The sequence below is a fragment of the Lepidochelys kempii genome, chromosome 17, assembly GCF_965140285.1.
Source record: "Lepidochelys kempii isolate rLepKem1 chromosome 17, rLepKem1.hap1, whole genome shotgun sequence".
Lineage (NCBI taxonomy): Eukaryota > Metazoa > Chordata > Testudines > Cheloniidae > Lepidochelys > Lepidochelys kempii.
In genome coordinates this window covers 5,459,136-5,481,751 of record NC_136396.1, presented here as the reverse complement: position 1 = coordinate 5,481,751, position 22,616 = coordinate 5,459,136, and the positions used below count along the sequence as shown (strand labels likewise).

At 39.6% G+C, this 22,616-nt stretch overlaps 1 protein-coding gene across 11 annotated transcripts in view; it reads right to left on the bottom strand.

Moving 5' to 3' along the window:
- VMP1 (vacuole membrane protein 1) overlaps positions 1 to 22,616 on the bottom strand; it is an 88,725-nt gene that overhangs the window by 29,820 nt on the left and 36,289 nt on the right. For all 11 annotated transcript variants that reach the window (XM_073315210.2, XM_073315205.2, XM_073315213.2 and 8 more), the window contains 2 exons: positions 22,029 to 22,196; positions 17,305 to 17,436 (listed from right to left, as the gene is read on the bottom strand). In XM_073315210.2, coding sequence (XP_073171311.1) covers positions 17,305 to 17,436; positions 22,029 to 22,196 — 300 coding nt within the window. The remainder of the gene's footprint in view (positions 1 to 17,304; positions 17,437 to 22,028; positions 22,197 to 22,616) is intronic.

Below are 22,616 nucleotides of genomic sequence, written 5' to 3'. Positions count from 1 at the left end.
TTATTTAGTTTTCATGTCAACTATTTTCAGTTTAAGATTCTCTTTCTTTCTCCTGTTTTTTTCATTATGTTTAAAATAAACCTTAAAAATACAGCACTATTTTAAGTTGAAAAAAATTAAACGAATTTTATCTGTGTCTATGGTCTGTACATTTTATGCTTTACTCCAAACTAAAATAAAATCACAGCTACGTAAGTATACCGGATAGCAATATACAGGTTAGAATCACTATAAAGTTATGCAGTTGCAGGGTTTAGCAGTTTATTTTAATGAAAACAAATGCAGAAAACTTTATTGCTTCCTCAAATTTAATTTGTCAATTCTTTAGAACATCTGCAATAATAAAAAAAACCCTCATAAGTTTCATTTCTCAGACACTACAATCATCAGTTTCACAACTTTTACCTATTTCACAATACAAGCGCACAAGAGAAAAGACTGATGTTGGGAACAGTTTCTTTTCCAATACATTCTTCAGTGTTTAATAAAACAATTAACTCTCATATAATTAATCTATTTCTTACTTTAAAATAAAGAAATGCATAAAGTTCAACTACTTACAGGCAAAACATATTCCCCCAAAATTAAAGAATCTAGACTTTCCTCTCCTCTCCTCTCCGCTACTATGATTCATTCACCCTAACATTACAGTACTGTTTTTTACTCACTATGTTGCTATCAAAGAAGATTTGTTTTTGGTTTGGGAATAGATTTCCTGTGACTACTGCAGGACAGGCCAGGGAAGGTTAAAAGATTATATATTACTTCACTGGGTTAATCATCAGATCACAAGAACTGGAATGGAAATAAGCATCATCAAAAAATAGGCAGTGTTGAAATACTGAATCACAGGTCTCAACTGGCGGTTTTAGAAGTTCTGCTTCAGATCTGCCTTTTGTGAAAAAGTGACTTCCTAAAGTACAATTTATTGATGCTAACATTTTGTTTTTACAAGTTGCAGGCAAACAAAATCAAGGGGAAATTAAAAAACAACCAAACCTTTTGCTTCTCAGCAAGCTTTACCAAGAGGATCCAGCTCACAACCCTATGGCACTGCTTTGTGTATATCTTAACATAGACCATTTGCCACTATAAAAATCACTGTTCATCAAATTGTACATAAAATAATTCTGTGCCTCATCTGCAAGGCCTCTCCTCATTCCCATGGCTTGTTTTGTTTCCATTTTTACAAAATTTGTAGTCACATTTCCTCTCTTCCTTCCTTCATTTTAAAATATGAGTGTTTCCTTGCTTTTACAAGAAGGACAAAATTATACTGGACTTTAAAGGATTCTCTTCAATGTATTAGCTAAGTAGATGCATTTCCAGCAGCATAAATCACTTCCTGTTATTGATTCAGATTCTGAATATACAAATGTGTACACAAAATAGTAATTGGTGAATCTTAAAGGACAGATTGGTTTGGGTTTCAGAATGTGAAATGGCCAAATTTCAGGCAACGCTATGCTTTCTTAATCTTTAAAACAGAGTGAGACTCATCTAGTTCAGGTTTCAGAGTGGTAGCCGGGTTAGTCTGTATCAACGAGGAATACTTGTGGCACCTTAGAGTAACAAATTTATTTGAGCACAAGCTTTCTGTGGGTTAAAACCCACTTCATCAGATGCATGCAGTGGAAAATACAGTAGGAAGATATATATACACACACACACACACACACACACACAGAGTACATGAAAAAATGGGTGTTGCCATACACACTATAACGAGAGTGACCAATTAAGGTGAGTTATCAGCAGGAGAAAAAAACCTTTTGTAGTAATAATCAGGATGGTTCATTTCCAACAGTTGACAAGAAGGTCAGAGTAACAGTAGGGGGGAAAATAAGCATGGGGAAATAGTTTTACTTTGTGTAATGACCTATCCACTCCAGGTCTTTATTCAAGCCTAATTTAATGGTGTCCAGTTTGCAAATTAATTCCAATTCAGCAGTCTCTCATTGGAGTCTGTTTTTGAAGTTTTTTGTTGTAATATTGCGACTTTTAGGTCTGTAATCAAGTGACCAGGGAAATTGAAGTGTTCTCCAACTGGTTTTTGAATGTTATAATTCTTGACGTCTGATTTGTGTCCATTTATTCTTTTACGTACAGACTGTCTGGTTTGGCCAATGTCCTTAGCAGAGGGGCATTGCTTGCATATATCACATTGGTAGATGTGCAGGTGAATGAGCCTCTGATAATGTGGCTGACGTGATTAGGTCCTATGATGGTGTCCCTTGAATAGATATGTGGGCAGAGTTGCCAACGGGCTTTGTCGCAAGGATAGGTTCCTGGCTTAGTGTTTTTGTTGTGTGGTTGCTGGTGAGTATTTGCTTCAGGTTGGGGGGCTGTCTGTAAGCAAGGACTGGCCCGTCCCCCAAGATCTGTGAGAGTGAGGGATCATCCTTCAGGATAGGTTGTAGATCCTTGATGATGCACTGGAGAGGTTTTAGTTGGGGGCTGAAGGTAACGGCTAGTGGTGTTCTGTTACTTTCTTTGTTGGGCCTGTGCTGGAGTAAGTGACTTCTGGGTATTCTTCTGGCTCTGTCAATCTGTTTCTTCACTTCAGCAGGTGGGTATTGTAGTTGTAAGAATGCTCGATAGAGATCTTGTAGGTGTTTGTCTCTGTCTGAGGGGTTGGAGAAAATGCGGTTGTACCTTAGAGCTTGGCTGTAGACAATGGATTATGTGGTGTGGTTTGGATGAAAGCTGGAGGCATGTGGTCAGTGGGTTATAGCACATAGCTAACTGAAAGTTACTGAAGAGCTCTGAACATTAACAATATGGGGCTGCAGCCGGTAACCCTTACATGGGCAGTCCCTACAGCTTCAATGGGACTATTCATGGGAATAAGGCATAGTCCCTCAAGGGACTACAAGACTGGGCCTATGGTAATCGTGTAACACTGCAGAGAATTAGATCTTCCAACATACTGAGAGTTGCAATGAGTTGTGCAGAGTATTGAGATAAGGTGAATACGTCTCCCTTTCACAAATTTGTGCACTACTTGCCATTCACTTGTGTCCAGCAGAAAAACTGCCACTGTGGTGCTAGCAGTCAGTCACTGTAGGCTCTGTTTTGGAGTTATGGCTTCCACAAGACAAGTCAATTAAAAAGAGCCGGAAAGAATAGCAGGACCAGAGGTTGGTTCATTAATATTTGAATATAGAATCTAATACATACACAAGAGATCCATAGACATCTATAAGGAAGACTGCTTTTTGAAAACAATTACTTAAGTTGGCGCTCTCATTTTGACCAAGCACAAGTGCATCTATTTGCCCATCTAAGCATTCTAAGCACATGTCCACATGGTGCGGCCAGGTGCACTACAGGGGTGTGATTTCTGACGTGTTTACACAGACCAATTAATGTGCAACACATTAGTGTGCACTGCTGCACTTTGTAGACACCCCCTAATACGCCCATCATTGTGATATCCAGGGGCACAAGCATAAAGAAGTTTTATCAAGTGGGAAATATATATATACAGTTTTCCTTAGGCTTGTGAAGTTTATGAGCCTTGCTACAACACAGAAAATACCAAATTATAAGGCTCTACATATTTTAAATATAATGGTTTTTAAAATGGTTTGTTTGTAGGTTCATTTGTAGATTTATTCAGCAGTTTTAAGGCAAAGGGAACCATTGTGCGACCAATTCGGTCTCAATTAGCATTACTGCTTTATAAAGATCTGAATGGACTGGCCCTGATTAAACTCAAGACTTCCTCCTGGAGCTTCCACCTGATGGATTTTTGCACTCGCATTCCACCAGCACTTAGGGGTTTTGCCACAATGCCTAAGTCATTAGGTGATTTTGGAAACAGTGCCTAGAATGAAGGCTTGGGAGGAAGTCAGTGACAGAAGGTTTGCCTTAAGCAACCGCCCAGCAGAGCAGCTTAGCAAAAGAGGGTCTTTAAAGTTCAAACAAAAATACTTGGAGGTATTTTATTAAGTGCAGGCTTTGCTGTATTTAACAACGAAAGCTGGGATTGTTGGTGGAAGTTTAACGGCTGATATTAAAACAGGAGTAATTTGGGGTCTGAATTCAGTAACTGTTGAGGGCACCCAGCCTCTTCTAAGATCAGGACCTTTGGCATTCCCATCTCGCGATAAAGACATCTACATAGTCATGACCTATCCTAGTGTTGACCCAGCTGCCTCACCTCTCAGTAAGAGTGTGTAACTCACATAAAGGGCAGTTCTACGCAGGAGTGCATAGACCTCCAAAGTTTGATTTCTAATTGGGTTGTAATGTTCATTACTTGCCAGAAGTTTAAAATTAATTTACATTGTGCAAGATAGGATAAAAATCATCTAAAGAAGGAGTACATTCTTCCTAAAAAGAAAACATATGAAATTAGTTATGGATTATTAAAATTAAAAATTCTTGACGTCTTAAGTGCTGCCTACAAAGACAGAGCTCTTTTTTCATTTAAAAATCTGAGGTATGTTAAAAATGAGCTTCACAATATTGTGTTTCTTCAGGCTTTCTATTCTAACACAATGGAATCAAACAGAATTTATGGAATAAAGACCATTTGTGGTTAGGCAGTGAATTCTAAAATTTCAGTGGACAGAGAGGGATTAACAACTCATCGGAATAAGATGTTCCTAAATGCAAGAGCATTCAAAGTGCTAGTTATAGGTTCATATATTACAGCATATGCAAGCCAAGAATGCAGCACAGCAGCTACCATGTCTACTGATTAGTACATCATAATCTAGACCCAAAATGTTGAAACTGGTCGCTGTTTTTATCTGCAAAGTGATGAACTCCCAAAGGCAGCCAATGGTGCACATTACAAACCCAAAATTAAAAAGATAAGTGTGAAAATACACACAAGAACACCAGGTATTAATTAGAGAACACAGAGTAAAATATTGGAAATTTATAAGAATAAAAGGATGACTGTAGCAGGGTGGCTACCCCACTCCTAAAATAGAAGGGGTTAAAAGCAGCCCTGGAGAGGGCTGTGGCTGGCTAATTGGGGAATCAGCCACAGCGGGACCACGCCCCAATCAGGCCCCAGCTGGCCTGTATAAAAAGGCTGTGAGCCAAAGGCCCAAGGAGTCTCTCTCCAGGCTGGGAGAGAGCAGGGCCTAGCTGCCTGCCTGACAGGGTATTGATGGTGGTGCAGTGCTGGGGAAGGAGCAGGCTGAGTGGGGGCACTCTAGGCTGGCAACTCCCCAGGCTGTAAGGCCCATAGAGGTATTGGGAGGCAGAGGAAGGCAACAGGTCCGAACCCCCTTGCCTATGATGAGTGGCTTTTACACTGCAGTCTGCTACAGGGAGCGGGGTGTTGCTGATTGGCAATAGCCCAGACCGAGGCAAGGTGGGGATAGTGGGTTCCCCAGGAAGGGGAGACCCAGAGGCAGAGTGTGGGGGTGCTGCCAGGGGGCAGAACCCCAGAGAAAGGGGCACCGGGATCTGTGAAGGACACGGGGGCCAGAGCTGTGGCAGCTCACCAGCCTGCAGAGGGCGCTCCACTCTGGAAAAGAGCTAATTCCCAATGACCAGCAGGAGGCGCCGCAGGGTGAGTCTGCTCCTTTACAATGACCTATGTAAACTAGACTCTAGTATTACAGTTCTGAGGCAGGCAAGAGTCTCACTACCTTCAATGGAAATTTTGCTTGTGTAATGATTACAGAATTCAGCCAGTAGCAGGTAAATAATCTATGTAACACTTGCACCATTCTTTTGGATTTTGGGAGGGAAGTTATAAAGGTGATTTAAAGTGACAAAAATAGATCTATCCCACATGGTATCAAACTGCCACATTGGCAATTCATGTGTACACACTATGGACTTCCTAAGAGGGCCAAAGAGAGAGGAGAGGCACCGATGAGGAGTAGGGAGTTTAGATTGAGTGGGAACAGGCAGCTTAATTAGTTAATGGACTATTGCAAAGGAAATCTGTTAAATTAACCAAGATACGGAGCTTCTAATAAAGATTCTGTTCAACCCAATACAGGGTGGCAAACTGAAAACACCACTGAACTATGGAAATAGAAGATTAGCAGCATAGTATATCAGTGTACAGGCTGCCTGCCCCAAGTACTGTACTGACTGAAGAATACAGAACAGGGGTAGGCAACCTGCAGCACACGTGCCGATTTTCAGTGGCACTCACACTGCCCAGGTCCTGGCCACCGGTCCGGGGGGGGAGGCTCTGCATTTTAATTTCATTTTAAATGAAGCTTCTTAAACATTTTAAAAACCTTAATTTACTTCACATACAACAATAGGTTAGTTATATATTATAGACTTATAGAAAGAGACCTTCTAAAAAACGTTAAAATGTATTACTGGCATGTGAAACCTTAAATTAGAGTGACTAAATGAAGACTCGACACACCACTTCTGAAAGGTTGCCGATCCCTGATATAGAACTACTCATCTCATGGCCAAATTGGGTATGTAATGCATCTGATGAAGAGTGTTCATAGTTTCCAGACCCCATGAGCAGCTGCTTGAAGCCAGAGTTGCTGGACTGGAGTAAGAGAGGGAGAGTTTTATTAAAAAGACAGCAAATAGGCACACTGTGGAGTGGGACCAACTCCAAGCTGCTTGCCCCAATCCTCCAAGTGAGGATGCCAGTCTCACAGTGGGAGAGAGCTAAAACGGAATGGAAGGTCAAAGTCCTCATCTGGGACTCAGCTTCCAATAGAGGTAGAGGCAGCTGATTCTTCCTCACACGCCAAGGACTTGACTCCAGGATTTCAGAATACCGTGGTGAGATGCACAGGCCCCAGTGAATGAATGACCTATCATCAGAAATCTCAAAAGCTGGTTTTCTGGTGACCATAAAAACAGTTTGTGACTCACTTGCCAGGTGTGAAGGTGGCAGATCTCATGACACATTAAAAAAAAAAAAAATTCCAGTAAGTGCTTGGGGGGGGCAGGGGAGAGGAAAGAGAATTCTAGTCCTGTACACATGGTATCAATGATGGGTAAAGCACAAGAGAATGATCCTGGAAGCTACATTTACATTACTAGGAAGGCAGCTTTTGTCCAGGTCCTCTATTGTAGGCTTCTCTGAAATACTTCCAGTTCTGTGCAAAGGGCCAACGAGAGGGAGGAACGTTCAGAATCTGGGTGAGAAGATGGTGAAAAGAGGAGGCTAAAACTTAGTTATCACAAAAGGAACTCTTTACGGAGAGGGGAACCTGTACAAGAGGGATGGGATCCATTTAACAGACATGGAGCCAGACTGATGGAACAGAAAATTAACAAGGTTTTGGACGATTATTTAAACTATAAATTAAGGGAAAGCTGACAGGTGCAAAAAGCATTGAAGCTGGACAAAGACACCTGCTAGGGATGCCCTAATACAATGGTACCGTGGAGAGAACAGAACTGCTGGCTGAACAGGAGTCTCTCAGGTACTAAGGTGATGAAAGCCGTATAAGTACCTAGAGAAGAGTACAGGTTTAGATCAGAGGTAAATTCTAGAAAAGTAACAGAGTAATCATATTAAGGAGCCCAAATAAAAATGGGCATAAAGACAAAATAAAAATGATCAATTTCTATACACCAATGTAAGAAGCTACTAGGTAAACTAGAATGACTGGTAATGACTTTGGCCTACCTGAAATAGGCATACTACAACCCTTGGTTACAAGCTATAATGAAAGGATGGATTTGGTCGTGGAAGTGGGTAGTTACACAATACCTAAAAGATTTCATAAAATTTACTGAGAATATTTTAGAAGAGGGTGACCATGCAATAGATACTGTATAGAACAGGGGTGGGCAAACTACGGCCCAGATCTGGCCCGCGGGATTGCCACCCAGATGGTGCTGTGGGCCCCACACCTCTCCTGGAAGCAGCCGGCACCACGTCCCTGCAGCCCCTGGGAGAGGGGGAGGCAGAGGGCTACATGCGCTGCCCTCACCTGTGGGTACCTCCCCCAAAGTTCCCATTGGTCACAGTTCCCTGTTCCTGGCCAATGGGAGCTTTGGGGGAGGTACCCGCAGGCGAGGGCAGCGCGCAGAACCCTCTGCCTCCTCTTTCTGGAGCCTGCACCCCGAACCCCTCCTGAACCTGAGCCCCCCTGCTGCACCCTGAACCCCTCCTTCACCCCAACGCCCTGCCCTGAGCCCCCAACTGCACCCCTCCTGCACCTCAACCCCCGGCCCTGAGCCCTCTCCCACATTCTGCACCCCCTCCTGAACCCCAACCCCCTGAGCCCTCTCGTACACCCTGCACCCCTCCTCTGCCCCAACCCCTTGCCCTGAGCCCCTTCCTGCACACTGTATCCCCCCCACAGCCTGCACTCCCTCCTGCACTCCAACCCCCTGCCCCAGCCCTACACTCATGGCCCTGCATGCAATTTCCCCACCCAGATGTGGCCCTTGGGCCAAAAAGTTTGCCCACCCCTGGTATCGATGCAAATCCCAACTAATAAGAATATACATATGGCAACTAAATTACACTATCAGCCTACTGATCAGGAAAAGGACATTCTCAGTACATGATGTTGAAGGAGATGAAAGAAACAATTAAGTATTAAAACAGTAATAAATGGCTAACATATAAAATTATCTATGTCAAAATGCAACAAAGGTTTGGAGGAACACATGAACTGGCTGTGTGTCTTAAGAAATATATCAATGCATTTCCACCACCAAATCTGCTCACATTAATGCCTTTCATGCAGCTTCCACATTATCTGAAGATACTGCCGATTCACTCAGGATGATGGAACAAGACCTAATTTTGGTGCGTCACATATTAAGAGAGAAAGTAACTAAACTCAGTTCCCACCCCTTAAAAAAAAAAAGAAAGGGGGGCGGAGAAAGGGGGGGGGGAGTTCTCTGATGAGAAACACAATTAACCTTATTGCCCTTACAGCACAGGAGTTTTGAAGGGGACTATTAAAAAGAAAAGGGGCGGAGAGTACCGCATAGGATACTAATGCTGTTCCGGTGAAGGCTCTCAAGACACTCTAGTGATGAAGGCCATATATAACTAGATAGATGGGTACCTAGGTAGAAAAGGCCAGAACATAATGAAATGAGGTTTTCCTTGTAATGGCCATAATGATATATTTGATACTTTAAACCTGCATTTGAGCAGAAATAGGACCCTTACCAACAGTAACCCCTTGTGTGAAAAATAAGAGCTCTCACTAAAATCTGCGGATCTAGGTTGATCAGTGAAATGCACAGTACGCAATTTACTGCTAACTGCCTGAGCAGAGTAGCAAGAGAATAAAGAGTTCTGTTTTAATTAGACTCTTTGGAATAAATAAGAGGCTATCTAATTTTCTTCATTACTCTGTCCATCCTGGAGTAGGAAAGGCTTGGAATAATTTCCCCCATCCACCAAGCATCTTGGGATAAGGACTAGAAAACATACTTGTGAACAGCCAGAACAAATTCTTACAACACCAAAATCCATAGTATCTCCAAAGCCTGCCTTACAAGTCTCAAGATAACAGCAATCCAGCACCAGTTCTATGGCAATGATCCATGGTGCTGAACGCATTTAGGTCAGAGCTCAAAGCGAGTGGGAACTCCCACAAACTGAGCTCTGGCATTTCTCTCCAGCTGGATCTGAAGCTTTCTCACTTGTGAATTAAAAAAAAAAAAAAAAAAAAGTAAAGTTCTACTGTTTCATTTTAACCAGAAAGAAATTATGCAAAGAATGAAACACAATTAAAGGAAACAGTTTGAGGGAAGAGGAAGAAGCATGTCGTTTCAGAGTCTTATCAGATCTGTCCTCTAGTACACTAGCAATGTTCTACCACATCCCCAGCCCCCACTGTGCTCTGCTCCTCATCTCAGACCGGCGCTGGAGCATTACACGACTTACCCATTTCAGCACCTAGCACTTTACATTTTCAAAGGGCTATACAGACATTACATACAATTTAATATTATTTCACTCCTCACGGAATTAAGGGTACATGGGGTCTATACCCAGTTATTCCAGAGGTTCACTTCTCGCAAGAGATCTGGCAGCATGTAGATCCTGCAATTTGTTCCATGGAAGACAACTAAGCATTTTTTCTATATTTGTCACATGGTAGAGAAGGCAGCCAGGCCACTGTTCTGGACAAGGAGGAGTCAGACCAGTGTTAAGTTAGTCACCACTGCTCTACTAGTGAACAAGGAAGTATAGAAAACCTGCCAGACTCATTCCCATACATTAGGCAGTGACCCCCAAACCCCATTCTGTCCCCATCCTCTCTGAATGGTCTAACATCAATATGGTCTATTGATACTGCATCTGACAAGGGGTGGCTGCTCAACCACCATTATATAGCATCAAATTAAGGGTTCATCCATACTGAGGCTACAACCAGATTCCCATGGCCACAGGCAGCTGATCTAGCAAGCTGGTGTAACTAGCAGCAGCAGGACATCCTGAGAGTCCTGGCCTATCCAAATTTAAAAAATATATATTTTAAGTCTAGGATTTGAGCAAGATCTAGTTATTGTAACAAAGGCTCTTTGTGTCTGGAATGCAGTGAGATTGATTACCTACCCCTGGACGCCCACAATAAGGAAGGAAGCAATTTTGGATAACCGGATGAGCATAGTATGCAATGCTATTTCGTCCTCAGACAAATCCAAATAAAAAAAAAAAGTCACCAGCATTAAATATATATATTTTGTCCCTTCACAAGGAACTTAAAATCAACAAAAAATACCAAACAAACAAAAAACTCAAAACAAAAACACAAGCAACAAAGATACTTAAATTATTAAAAACAGGCAAATAACCTATTACACAGCTGACCAGCCTCCCTACATGCAAGGGCTCCCCCAATAAACATAATCGGCAGATGATGTACAGAGCTCAGCATATCTTGCCGCTTATTATTCATGGGAAGCAGACAGGGCTGCCAGATGACTTAAAGAGAAGTGGTCTGCATACCACTCTCCTACAAGGGTAAGGATTTAAACAGTGTTTGGAACAAGAAAAAATGTAGCCATTTTCTTGATGACACAAGAATTAATCTCTATTATTTATTGCAGGCTCCTATTGGGGGGAAGGGCTGGGTGGTACTTCAAGCATCTCCTTTTGATCTCTATCCTATACACTGAACATTGGGGTGTTCTTTTGTTTGACGGAACAGACCCTAGTATGGAGAGGAGTAGAAAAATGAACTTGCTTGAAGCTTTATATTCCAAACCATCTTTTAGAAGCTCCTTTTCTGACATGCAGCATGTTTTCCCAGTGACTTGTCTCCTCCAAACCACATAAGGCCAAAAACTCAAATACAATCCACATACGAAATGGTAACGAAAGCTTTGGGATGAACCTGATTGAAATTAGAGGGGAGTCCTAAAGGAAGATAAGATAAGGGATGAAGTACGGGAGCTAACAAAATCCTGGGTAAGGGAGTTTATACATCTGAATTTAAGGAACAGAGATCATGATTAGAAATTTCTGACTGGATACCAGCTCCCCAGAAAATGCAAACGAAGATTCGGAAATTTATACAGAAGTTACTGATTATTCTGCAGAGAACATAAAGAGAATTAATCTCATCTGAGACTGCGGTACTATACCTCAAGCGTTAAGGACAAATTGTGTCCTTAGATATGTACATGGAACACTCAGTGACAGCAACATGAATTCCCCCTGAACATCCAAGGGCAAGTTCAAACTAACTGCTCGTTCACAATTGCTATACAATAGCAGCTAGCGAGATCAGAAACTCACATTGTACTCTTTTTGGCATGATGGGCTTTTATTGCAAAATAACATGAGATTTGTAACTGGACTAATTTCTGCTTTCAGTGCTGATAGTGGGCCAGGCCATTTCAATGTGATCAAGACTTCTAACTTGGTGACTTTGTATTAGGAAGTTATTCATTTGCACGTTCCAGATTTAAAAAACATGGAAGCATGTAAAGAAGTTTTAGTGAATAAAGCCTCTACTGCATTTTGCAAAGGGCATTTCAAAGAGAAAACTGAAAAGACATCTTTAAATTAGTTTAAACAAAGGTAACCTAATGATTCCTACTGGTTTTTTCCTTATCTGTAAACAGGTGTGCAAATTAATAGAACAATGCAGGCACAAGACTGCTGTATTTATTGCCCATAACCAAAGAAATTCAAGCAAGAAAAAAGGCTTATGTTATTACTCATAGCTTCTATTGTCAACAGTCTGGCTATATTAACCCTTCATTGCCCCCTTTTCTTGGGAAGTCCTCTTTAATATGGTTTCCGAACTCAGGAAAGTTTTCACTGATCCTTTACAAAGCCCAGAACAATCTGCCATTCATCTCAAAGACAATACGGATACTAAAAATGATACTGCTATTTACTAGGTTCTTTCTCCAGTGAAAAATAATTTCATTCTTAGCTCACTATACAGCCCTGTATTTCACAGAAAGTTCTATTTTCAAGGGGAAGCTTCACCAGAGTTAGATCAGTGTGAACTTATATTTTTAATTCTGGCTCTGGTGAAAGGGTTAAAAAAGAACTCCCATACATGTATTAACAAATGCATGCATCAAACTTCAGGAATGCACAATGTGCAGACAAGCCTCCTGGTGGCCACCCATTAGGCAGCCTAGACCAAACGCTGAGAAAGAATCTCTTTCTTGTACAGCACAATTAATAAAGAGAGGACACTGATGAGGGAAGGGGGCGATTGGAAGACTAAAGGAAACATGAAGAATGGCATTTGGAATTGGATCCAAACAAATACTTTCTGGGAAGGAAAAATGTAAAGAAAATGGAAGTGCAGCAAAAACAGTACAGTGGAAATCTTGACAACTCCCCATGCACTATTTTAAGCACAAAATTTTCTTGTAAAAAACCAAGGCAACAAAATAACCTTTTGATCCAACAAGCTGGCAACCAAGGAAGCCTTTTAGAGAAGTCATACCTGAACACGATGGTTAACATTGTTTTAACCAAGAAACAGATCAATATTTAATTTAACCACAGACCGGCTCTACTTTGGTAATTACATAACATTTTGACTTATTCATGCCAGGTGCATGAAGTCACAGTGCCCTGTCAGAACATACAGTGCTCCAGTCCTCAAAGCAACCATGGTTGGGTGTGGTGGTGTACTTTGCACTCTTATTTCTGAAAGGAGAACCTCTACATTAAGGTGTGGAAAAGCAATCCTACTCAAGGCACAAAGCCTTTAAGAAATGCTAGAAAGACAGGTTTAAGCTCAGAGTTCATCAGTTTAACTCATTGCCGACAAGCAACATACTCTTCAGGCAGGAAGTTGTTCTATGGAACTCCTGACGCAATACAAACCAAAGCAGTTACAGTGAAGTTTAATACAAACCCTCTAGAGTCCACGTTGACAAATTCTTTAACAGGCCCTGTGGTTACAGGGAAGCTGGTTTCACTCTGAGTCACTCCTGTTCAAACAGTTTACTGGAAATGGAGGGGAGGGGGAATTTTCAGAGAAGTCATGTGATGGCCAGACAAACCACAACCAGTAAAGGTTCAGTGGAGTCAAAAACAGGTCCCAGCAACGGCTGATGCTCAGTGTACAGATGGCACTCAATCATTTACAATGAGTCCTGTTTTATCTCAGGGTTTATATGGTATTAACCCTTTTTCAAGTTTGTATTCTTTAAAGGAAGCCAGAACATAATTTGGAAAGTAAACAAACAGCAAGTAACCGATAGTAACACAGGCAACTAGCAAATATTTTTTTACAGGGAAACTTGGCTCCCACAGCAGTGCACAGAAGCAAAGCCCAAGCACTCAAAGTGTAAATCATTAGTCCTTAAAGAATAAGCCACTTAAATATGAATCCAAAACACAGAAAGTCACTAACACTCAGATGTACAAAGAAGATTTAGTTAGTTATCAGGGCCCCTTTAGTTACATTCTCCTCTTAGTAGAGAGCAGCATGATACAGCAAGGGCCCACGCATTCGGTACTTTCATAGAGTTGTATTAAGTTGAATTAAGCTTTGTTTTCACCACAAACTTCATCAGCTTTTAAGCTGTTCAGTATGATACAGAAAGAGATTTAGACATCAGAAAATACTCTACAATCAGTAACTATCATACTGGCAGAAACAGAGACAAAAAGCTTATATAGGAAACTGCACAGTTACATTTGCACTGTGTTATTGCCCATGCGCTGCTCCAGCACTGAGTAGTAGATTCAACTTCCCCTAATTGAGAGGTTGGTTTGAAAGGTTTCACCAATGATATTCCTCATATTTAGAGTGGGGAGCTCTGATAGAAAATTTCAGGACACTGGCACTTAACTGGACAGAACCAAAGTGACAGCCATTGGAAAAATCACTATTAAAATTCTATAAAAAATAAAATTCATAATATATAGAGGAAATATTTCCCATATCACAGGCCAAGTTAGTTTAGTGTAGTGATACAGCCAACCGTGCTTTGCATTTACTGTAGTGTTCGTGAAAAAGCAATCCTGACTAGGCAAGGCAGAATTACAGTACTGCCAGCAGGACAACCAAGCAGAATGAAAGGTGATATATGAAGCAATAGAAGATGTGAAGCTCTCTTTAGTTAACTTACAGTAACTGTAACTGACTAACAAAAAAAGAAGAAGTGGTGTTCCATTAAGATATGGGGCTTTTTCTAAATATATTAATGGAAAAATACAAAAACAGAAAGTTACACATCAGCCAGCTCATGGTTTCTCTCAAAAAGTGACTCCAGAAGCCAGGTCACTTGGATTGACAGTTTATGAAAGAAAACCTGCTCAGATACGTTCTTTAACTTTAGGGAGACAATATTCTTCCCCTATGCAAATTTTAACAGAATGATTGGTCTAACCCATCATACTGTATAACCCATTTTAAATCATTTTATTTCTCTTTAGTCCTTTTAAAAAATCCACAGAGAACATTTGTCTCTTCTGTCAATCACACAGACTGGATATTACTTGATAGAATGCCACAAGTATCCTCATCTGTTTTGCAAAAACGATAGTATTTCTCAGAAATAATATTGACAAATTTTCTTAATTAAAAAAACATACAAAACATGCAAAATGCTAAGCAGTTTGGCTCTGCTTTGTAGGCAGCTATAACAGCTCATTAGAACTAAAGGAGGAAGCTATTTTGAAATACTAACACACCTATTTTCACACCTCCCAAATGAATGGGGAGGAGAGAGGCCTTTATATTGAAAGGATTCCTTTCACTGTTAAATGGCGTCAAACATTTGTAGTTTTCCACTGGCATCAGATTGCCAAATTCTCTATACTATTGGGCACTGAGGATCAGAATCTGATAGTGAGGCAAGCTGATTTAGGTAACAGAAACTTTGCTATTCACAATTATAAGGAAACTTTAAACTGCACACACAGTAGTGATTATGCAGTGCAAACAGCGACAAAGCTTCACTTTTGCGAACGATGCCAGGATTTGCTCAAGGCCATAGGAAGAGACATTCATGCGTGCCTCTCACAGACATCTAGCAAAAACACAACAGAAAGCCAAAAGCACAAAGGAAGTCATATTAGCGTGTGGAAAATACCGTCCAATCTTAAATACTGAACTATTTGTTTTGTAACGGTACTACAATTTAATCAGATTGTCATAGCCTCACGCTGGAGTCTCTTATAGGAATCAAACTGCAAGTAAAGTTTTAAGAAATTTCATCTGGTCATCCATCCTCAAAACAATGTGCTTCAATCCAAACTCAATTGCTGAGAAAATGAAATCAAAGTGCTGATAAATACAATGTTATTTTTTCCTTAACAAACGACACCATTTCATTTGTTCACCAATCACACAATCATTGTAGTTAAGGGTATTTTTGGTCTATCTTGACAAGATTCCTCACTAGCAAAGGTTTTATATCCAAGAATCCTACCATGCATTTTAGAAACCAATCTTGGCTGCACCTAGAACTTTAAAAATCTCACGTAACTTACTGGGAGAGTCACTGTAAATAAATATGGATAATAGTTCAATTCTGAGTCATGTATTTGATTGGTTTTGTGGTTTGCTGGGATTTTTTAAAATATGTATATGGATCAAAGATTGGTTTGTAAAATAAATATCTGGCAATGGAGCAAAAGTCAAAGTAGGTGAATTTTTGGTCGTATGCCTTTAAAAAGATGGATCTCTTAATTTACTATTATTATTTATCTAGTGCCAATGTGTTAGGCATTTTCCTGAATAGGTATTAAGATGAGCTTCTTGTCCTGAAGTGCTGGCAAGCTAGACAGCATTAAATACTATGATTAACATTATTAGACTAGAATGAATGTTTGCAGACAAGTCCAAGGAAACCTAAGGCTGTTTTTGGAAGAATATTTTCAGAGATTCTTGGGTTTATCCAAATGCTCTCTCTCTTTGGATTATTTTTTCCTGCATGTAATAACTTCTCAAAAGAAAGGGTAAGAAACATTTATACTTCTTAAAAGTCAAGACTCAGTAGTTTCTTTGCTACAGTGAAGGGCTGGTCAAAGAGAAAACAATGTAAACTCTTTTGCTGTGCATAGTAGATAGATTTTTATATGAAGGAATCAAGCTGATGCTATCGTGACCCACTTCCACCTAGTGGTTTAGTAGACAAACAGGAATAAAAAGGAAGCAGAATACAGAGTAGGAATTCAGCAGCAAGACATTTCTGAAAATTCCGCCCGCCCTTTCCCCCCAGAATTGTACATTTAGAAACTAAATAATTTCTGAACCAAGGCGCACACAGACCTGAACAGAAAGCTATTAACAGTCATGTACTCGATTAAGATCTAATATGGGGCAACCAAGTTGTATTATATCTATCAATAAAATTGAATTGAAAAAAGGCTAAGAATAAAAAGATTCAAAGCAGCTTGGTTGCTTTTCAACATCAGAAAGAATACGTTTCCTCAGGTTGTTAAATTGGCCAAGACATTGGCAGCACAAACAGCTAGTGGCAAGGCAGGTGAGTATTATCCAGTGAAAATAAGTTGGCTGGAGATTATCTCCTCGTTAAGAGAGTTTTAAGAAACAGTTTGGCAGTTCAGCTATTTAATAATCACAGTTAGTTTAATGACTCCTACATCATTTATTAGTGGGCCTCATCTTCCCTCTAATACTTCTTTTGCCATATTTGTAGAACTTTTTTGTATTTGTAAAAGTTATTGTTTGCCTTAATTTTTTTGTCTACATTAACATATCCCTGCCTTAATGGACTATAAATAATTGTTTGGTTTTCTCTACATCTCTGTATCCAGTGCAGGTTCTTTTCTAACCTATGAGCAGCCCCTCACAAAGTCACATTGGCTGCTTTCTTGCATGTTTGTTTCAGTGGAACTGTTGTCTGCTGCATCTTAATCTTGCTGTGTTTTGTGATAATTAAACGCATTCTAATATTTGGCAGTGTTCTTACTTGTGCAGCCTCTGCGTGTTCAAGCATCTCCTCAAATTCCTGATACTCTTCATCATCAGGTTCAGCACCAGAGAGTCGGGCTGCTCTGGCCATGAAATAAGGAGGCAGCTCTCCAATAGCTGTGCCAGCACCCTGGGAAGAGAATAGTTATTTTAATTTTATTTTTCTTGATTAGAGCTCTTTAAAAAAAGCTCAACTGATGTTCACAATTTTCCTTGGAAAGTTTAAAAAAAATACTCATAAGACGACCTCCTGAGGTCCCTTCCAACCCCGATATTCTATGATTCTATAAGAGTCACAAATACATATAAGGTTTATCCCACCAGAACTGCAGGGGTCACTTGTTTCCAATGGAGGCTAATTATTGTTACCAGCTACACAAAGTTCTCCCAGCTTCAAATGTTATCCAAGTTACCCTAAGGAACTATATTTTCCCCCTCTCTTAGTTTAGCCACATGCGTTTTCCCCCCAACCAAACTATAAGTATGTAGAGTTGTAATACAGTTGAATTGTCTGTCCTGAGACTTGGCACACTTGTTTATCGGAAAACATTGCCTCAAGTTCTACTACAGTTTGAGCAAATGAAAATATGTTGAGCAGGCTGTAACTTATCTAGTATTTCATCTGTCCACAAAATGGGGTCAAGAAAGCCAAGAGAAATAAGAATCAGAGTAGGGTTGCCTTTTCACTGCAGGAAAATGACTGGTTTTCTTGGGACATCAAATGACTCATTTCAGCCTTGTGGGTAGATACAGCTTTAGTTTTTGTTGTTTGTTTTTTTTTTTTTAAATCAGTATTAGACATACGGATAAACAGAGGTTAATGAAACAGGAACTTGGATTAAATGCAAATGGTTTAAATATAGGATACGTAATAGCACAATAGGTGGGCGCTTTGTTGGAAAAGTGCTAACCCTTAGCCACACGCAGATGTTCCTTCTTACTAAGAACCATTAGCAAATGACAAATGCTTTTATATTCCTTTAAAGCAGCATAAAGCCCTTCAGTTTCCTTTGTTCATATTCTGTATGCAGCTGTATGTAAGGGAGAATCCCAGCTGCTTTGTATATTCTAAATCAACAGGTTGATTTTAAACACTATAAAAATACATCAGTTGTACTATTACCCAAACTCCCTGTTTGTGTACTGTATAAATACACCCCCCTGATATGTTTGTCTTCCTATTGTCCCCATGTGTAACAAATCTGCATGAATACACCACCACCAAAACATCATTAGCCTGTCTATTTCTGATACATGGAAAGTTAAGCTTGGAAACAGTTATAGCTATTTTTCAGAAAAAATAATTTGGGATTATGTTCTCAAGGTGATGCAAGAACAGAAGTAATGTTTGCTTCACAACAATGTGCCAATTTGCTTGGCTTCATTTTATTCATGAAGGGAAAGGTTCCCATGTGTGTACTAGAAGTGAACTTTCCTTAAATTGGTTAAATCACAAGGTCTTTGTTACAAAACATCTCGAAAGTACAACGAGATCATATGATTCCATGTCTACTCAAGACAGATTGCCTTAATATGTAAAAAAGGAAGCATTTAAGTGATCCAAACCAACAACTATATACTATCTTTTGCAAACATGGCTGTTTACTCTTACTGTTAAAATTTCCATCTGATATTTGCTTAGAGTTTCCCTACATCAACAAGGAATTAGAAAGGCAAGTGCTAATCAACATTCTTTTGCACAAATGCATACAGTTAAAATGGGAAACTACTCATCTAGAAAGCTTCTTTTAAACTTTATCTTGGTCAAGACACAGACTGCCTGTTCTGCCAATCCGGAGAGATTATACATTTTTACCTTTTCAGATAATTTCTAATAAAAACACAGAAGAGTTGCAACACATTTAGGGTGCTATTCAATTCATAGCTTCTGTGGGGTGGAAGGCTCTGAAAACTGGCCTACCCCCAGCAGGCTGAAAGCCCTTTAAAAACACCTTCTGCAAGCCAGGACTGTTGAGGCCCATTTTATACTGACTGTCACCTTTTGATCAAGGAGAAAGGGCCAGGATCCACTTTGGAGCCACTCCACATGGTTATACACTAATTGTCTAACAGCAATTAGTGTTTAGTAATGTTGCTTCACTCCCTCACTGGGCACCAGGATGCTGTCAGCAACACTTCCAGTCCCTGCTCACCCAATGAGCCAGGGAACCGGAGAATTAGACAATGCAAAAGGCTCCCTCTAATACCCCTTTGTGTCTGAATTTTAAACAGCTGTATTGACCGTTTCAGATTGTAGAGATTACTAGAAATTGATAGTTCATAACTTTAGTTTTCATGAGTTAGTTTCCCATAATCAGACACTAATAAAAAATTCAACCTACTGTTCTTGGTTTCAGTTTGCAAGGAGAAAAATTAATATTGCTATTTATTTGTCACATTTTGAGTTACTAAAACTGTTGGTCCATTTACTTCCTTTTCAGGAATTTAGTATTGTGTTCCACATAAAAGGATTTTGGATTTAACAGTGATAGGACCAAGAATTCTTCAGTGGTTTCTATAAAAGCAAACTTGGAGTAAAGACAAAAGAAAAACAATGGTAGCAGCAGCGCAGCTGCCAATTTGATTTGACCTACAGGAAGTTAACAAGAAATGTTTAGGTTTCAGAGTAGCAGCCGTGTTAGTCTGTATTTGCAAAAAGAAAAGGAGGACTTGTGGCACCTTAGAGACTAACAAATTTATTTGAGCATCAGCTTTCATGAGCTGCAGCTCACTTCATTGGATGTATCCGATGAAGTGAGCTGTAGCTCATGAAAGCTTATGCTCAAATAAATTTGCTAGTCCCTAAGGTGCCACAAGTACGCCTTTTCTTCTTAAGAAATGTTTAGGTACTCATGAAAGAGTCCAAGAAAGCATAACAATATAGTAGACACCAATGGCAAATTGAAGATGCGCCCATGGGGAAATCTACCACAGCCAAAGTTCAATAAAAAGGTAGCTGACAATATATTTGGAGGAGGGTAGGAAGAAAGAGGAGATTTCACAAAACATTTTGGCTTGCTCAGATAGTCTTGTAATTCCCCTGGTCTGAACCAGCAAGCAGCACAAAGAAAGGCCTTAGAAGGTACCTCTTGTTCTCTCTCTCCTCTCAAGATAGGGTACAATCAGTTGCAAGGCATGCAACTGTGTGTTCATTTCGGTCTAAGCTACTTAATTTTCAGTTTAGGTCAGTAATTTTATACATTAACAAAGATGTGCAGCAAGCACATTCATCCTGAGCTACATTTTCCTTGCAACCCTAGAACTTAATTTTAAATGATATTCTTATTGCTCCAACTTCATGAAGACTATGATGTGGAGCAGTAGGAAAAAAGAAAGAATGAAAGAGATCCCGAACTTACTGTCTTATAGACGTACGTTTGTGGGAGATTTTCAGTTAACTCTACTTATTTTTCAAATATGGAAATATTTATGCAATTTTGCTCTCTAGTTAGCAAAAGGAAACATTAAAAACGTATATTGTGTTTGTTTTTGAGAGGGCTGGGGGTTTGCACTTCTATCCTTGAAGATTTTTTTTTTGTAAGTATTTGTATACTGTACTTATAAACCTGTAATATATATGATCTACATTTAACTTCTGTGTTGGAGATAGGGTCACTGACAAGTTTTAAAACTGTAATAACCAAAATATAAAGTCTATTATGGGTTATTTTCAAACCTTTAAGGCTTCCAGAAACAAGTTAGAAAAGATATACTATAATGATCCCATTCCATCCCCAACATCTGAATTGGAGAACCAAGTATTTAATAATTAAACCAATGGTCAGAACAGGAAGTCATCAGTGGTAACCTTTTGGCATAAAAGCAGTTCAAAACAGATATGTTTGTGTAAGTTTCAGTTCAAAATAGTTTACATTTTATGGGAAAAAGACATCTTAGCTGACCAATATTCTTCAATAAACAAATTTTAAAAAGCCAAAGAAGTGAACACTAAACTAAAATTAGAGTGCATTTCCAAGGACAAGCACCCACATCCACCTCACTAAATACCTGCCCAAAGAGTGTGCTTCAGTGTTTAGCAGATAACCTTTTTTTTCCTTTTTTTGCTTTATAAGTGAATGTTTTCATCAGGAAAACATGGATTTTTAATTTCAACGCGTAGCATGTGAACAGGCTACATGCAACGCAACAGAAAACTGATGCAGCCCCAAGATCAGGGCATCTGCTACAACATTAGGACCTGATCCTTTCAACACATATGAATAACTTCATTCGCTTGAATATGCCCATGGACTTCGAAGGGAGTATTCATGAGAGTGAAGTCACTCACTTGCCTCACTGCTTGCAGGATTCAGTCCTTAATCTGCAAGTGCAGCTGGGGCAAAGAATCTCCTTTCAAAAACTTGTTTTTTGCACTTAGTTGCTCATAAATGTCATGCATTTTCTGCTAAAGTGCCTAGAAAAAACAGTTACGCTTTGGAAACAGAGGTGATTTTTATAGGACTCTATAGAAGAAATTCCTATAACAAAGTAGAAGATTTCTGTTCCCCAACCTTACTCCAATCCTGGAGCTGATAAAAATTGACCCAACCATTTTCAACTGCTTCTGTTTAATACATTTTGAAGATGTTCAGATCTAATACAGACATCTAAAGTGAATCAGCAAATCATGCCTCCAACATGAAGAGTTATATGTTACTGCTGTCAGCAAAAGCCAGCATTGCTTTGTTTATTTTAGGTAAAATTGTGTAAGTTAAACCTTACCCACATGCAGGCCTCTAGCCTGACTTTTGAGATTATGGTCCATAAAGAGATGGATCCTTCAATCCCCTCCTCATCAGGACAGATAATTTGATCAGGGTACGGTGGTTCAGGAAAATTAACTGAGTTACATTCATACGCAGCAAGTGTAACTGATGCTATGTGTGGACCCTGAAAAATATATCAGACAAGAACTTTTCAATACATTTTGTGTGCATTAAACAAGAGTTAGCTTTACCTTAAATAATATGGCTAATAGGAAACCTATCAGGACACAAAATGCATCCAGGAAATGTACTTCCACACTTGACATTAGATATAGTCTATAATGTTATATACAATGGTCTCAGCCTTCCGATGCATGTAAGTAAATAAACATCCAACTCCAAACATAAGAAAATCTAAAGTGCTCCTGTTTCAGTTTTAAGGGACTATGAAGTTAAAATACGTTTCCTTGCCTGTATTAGTAGTAACATTGTAGACTTAAAACTTGAAGAACTTTTAAAAAAATCAAAGTATACTTTTAACCAATGGTTTTTCCCCATATTATTCCACAAGCAATTAATAAAGAAGCTGAATAGTCTTTCAGTT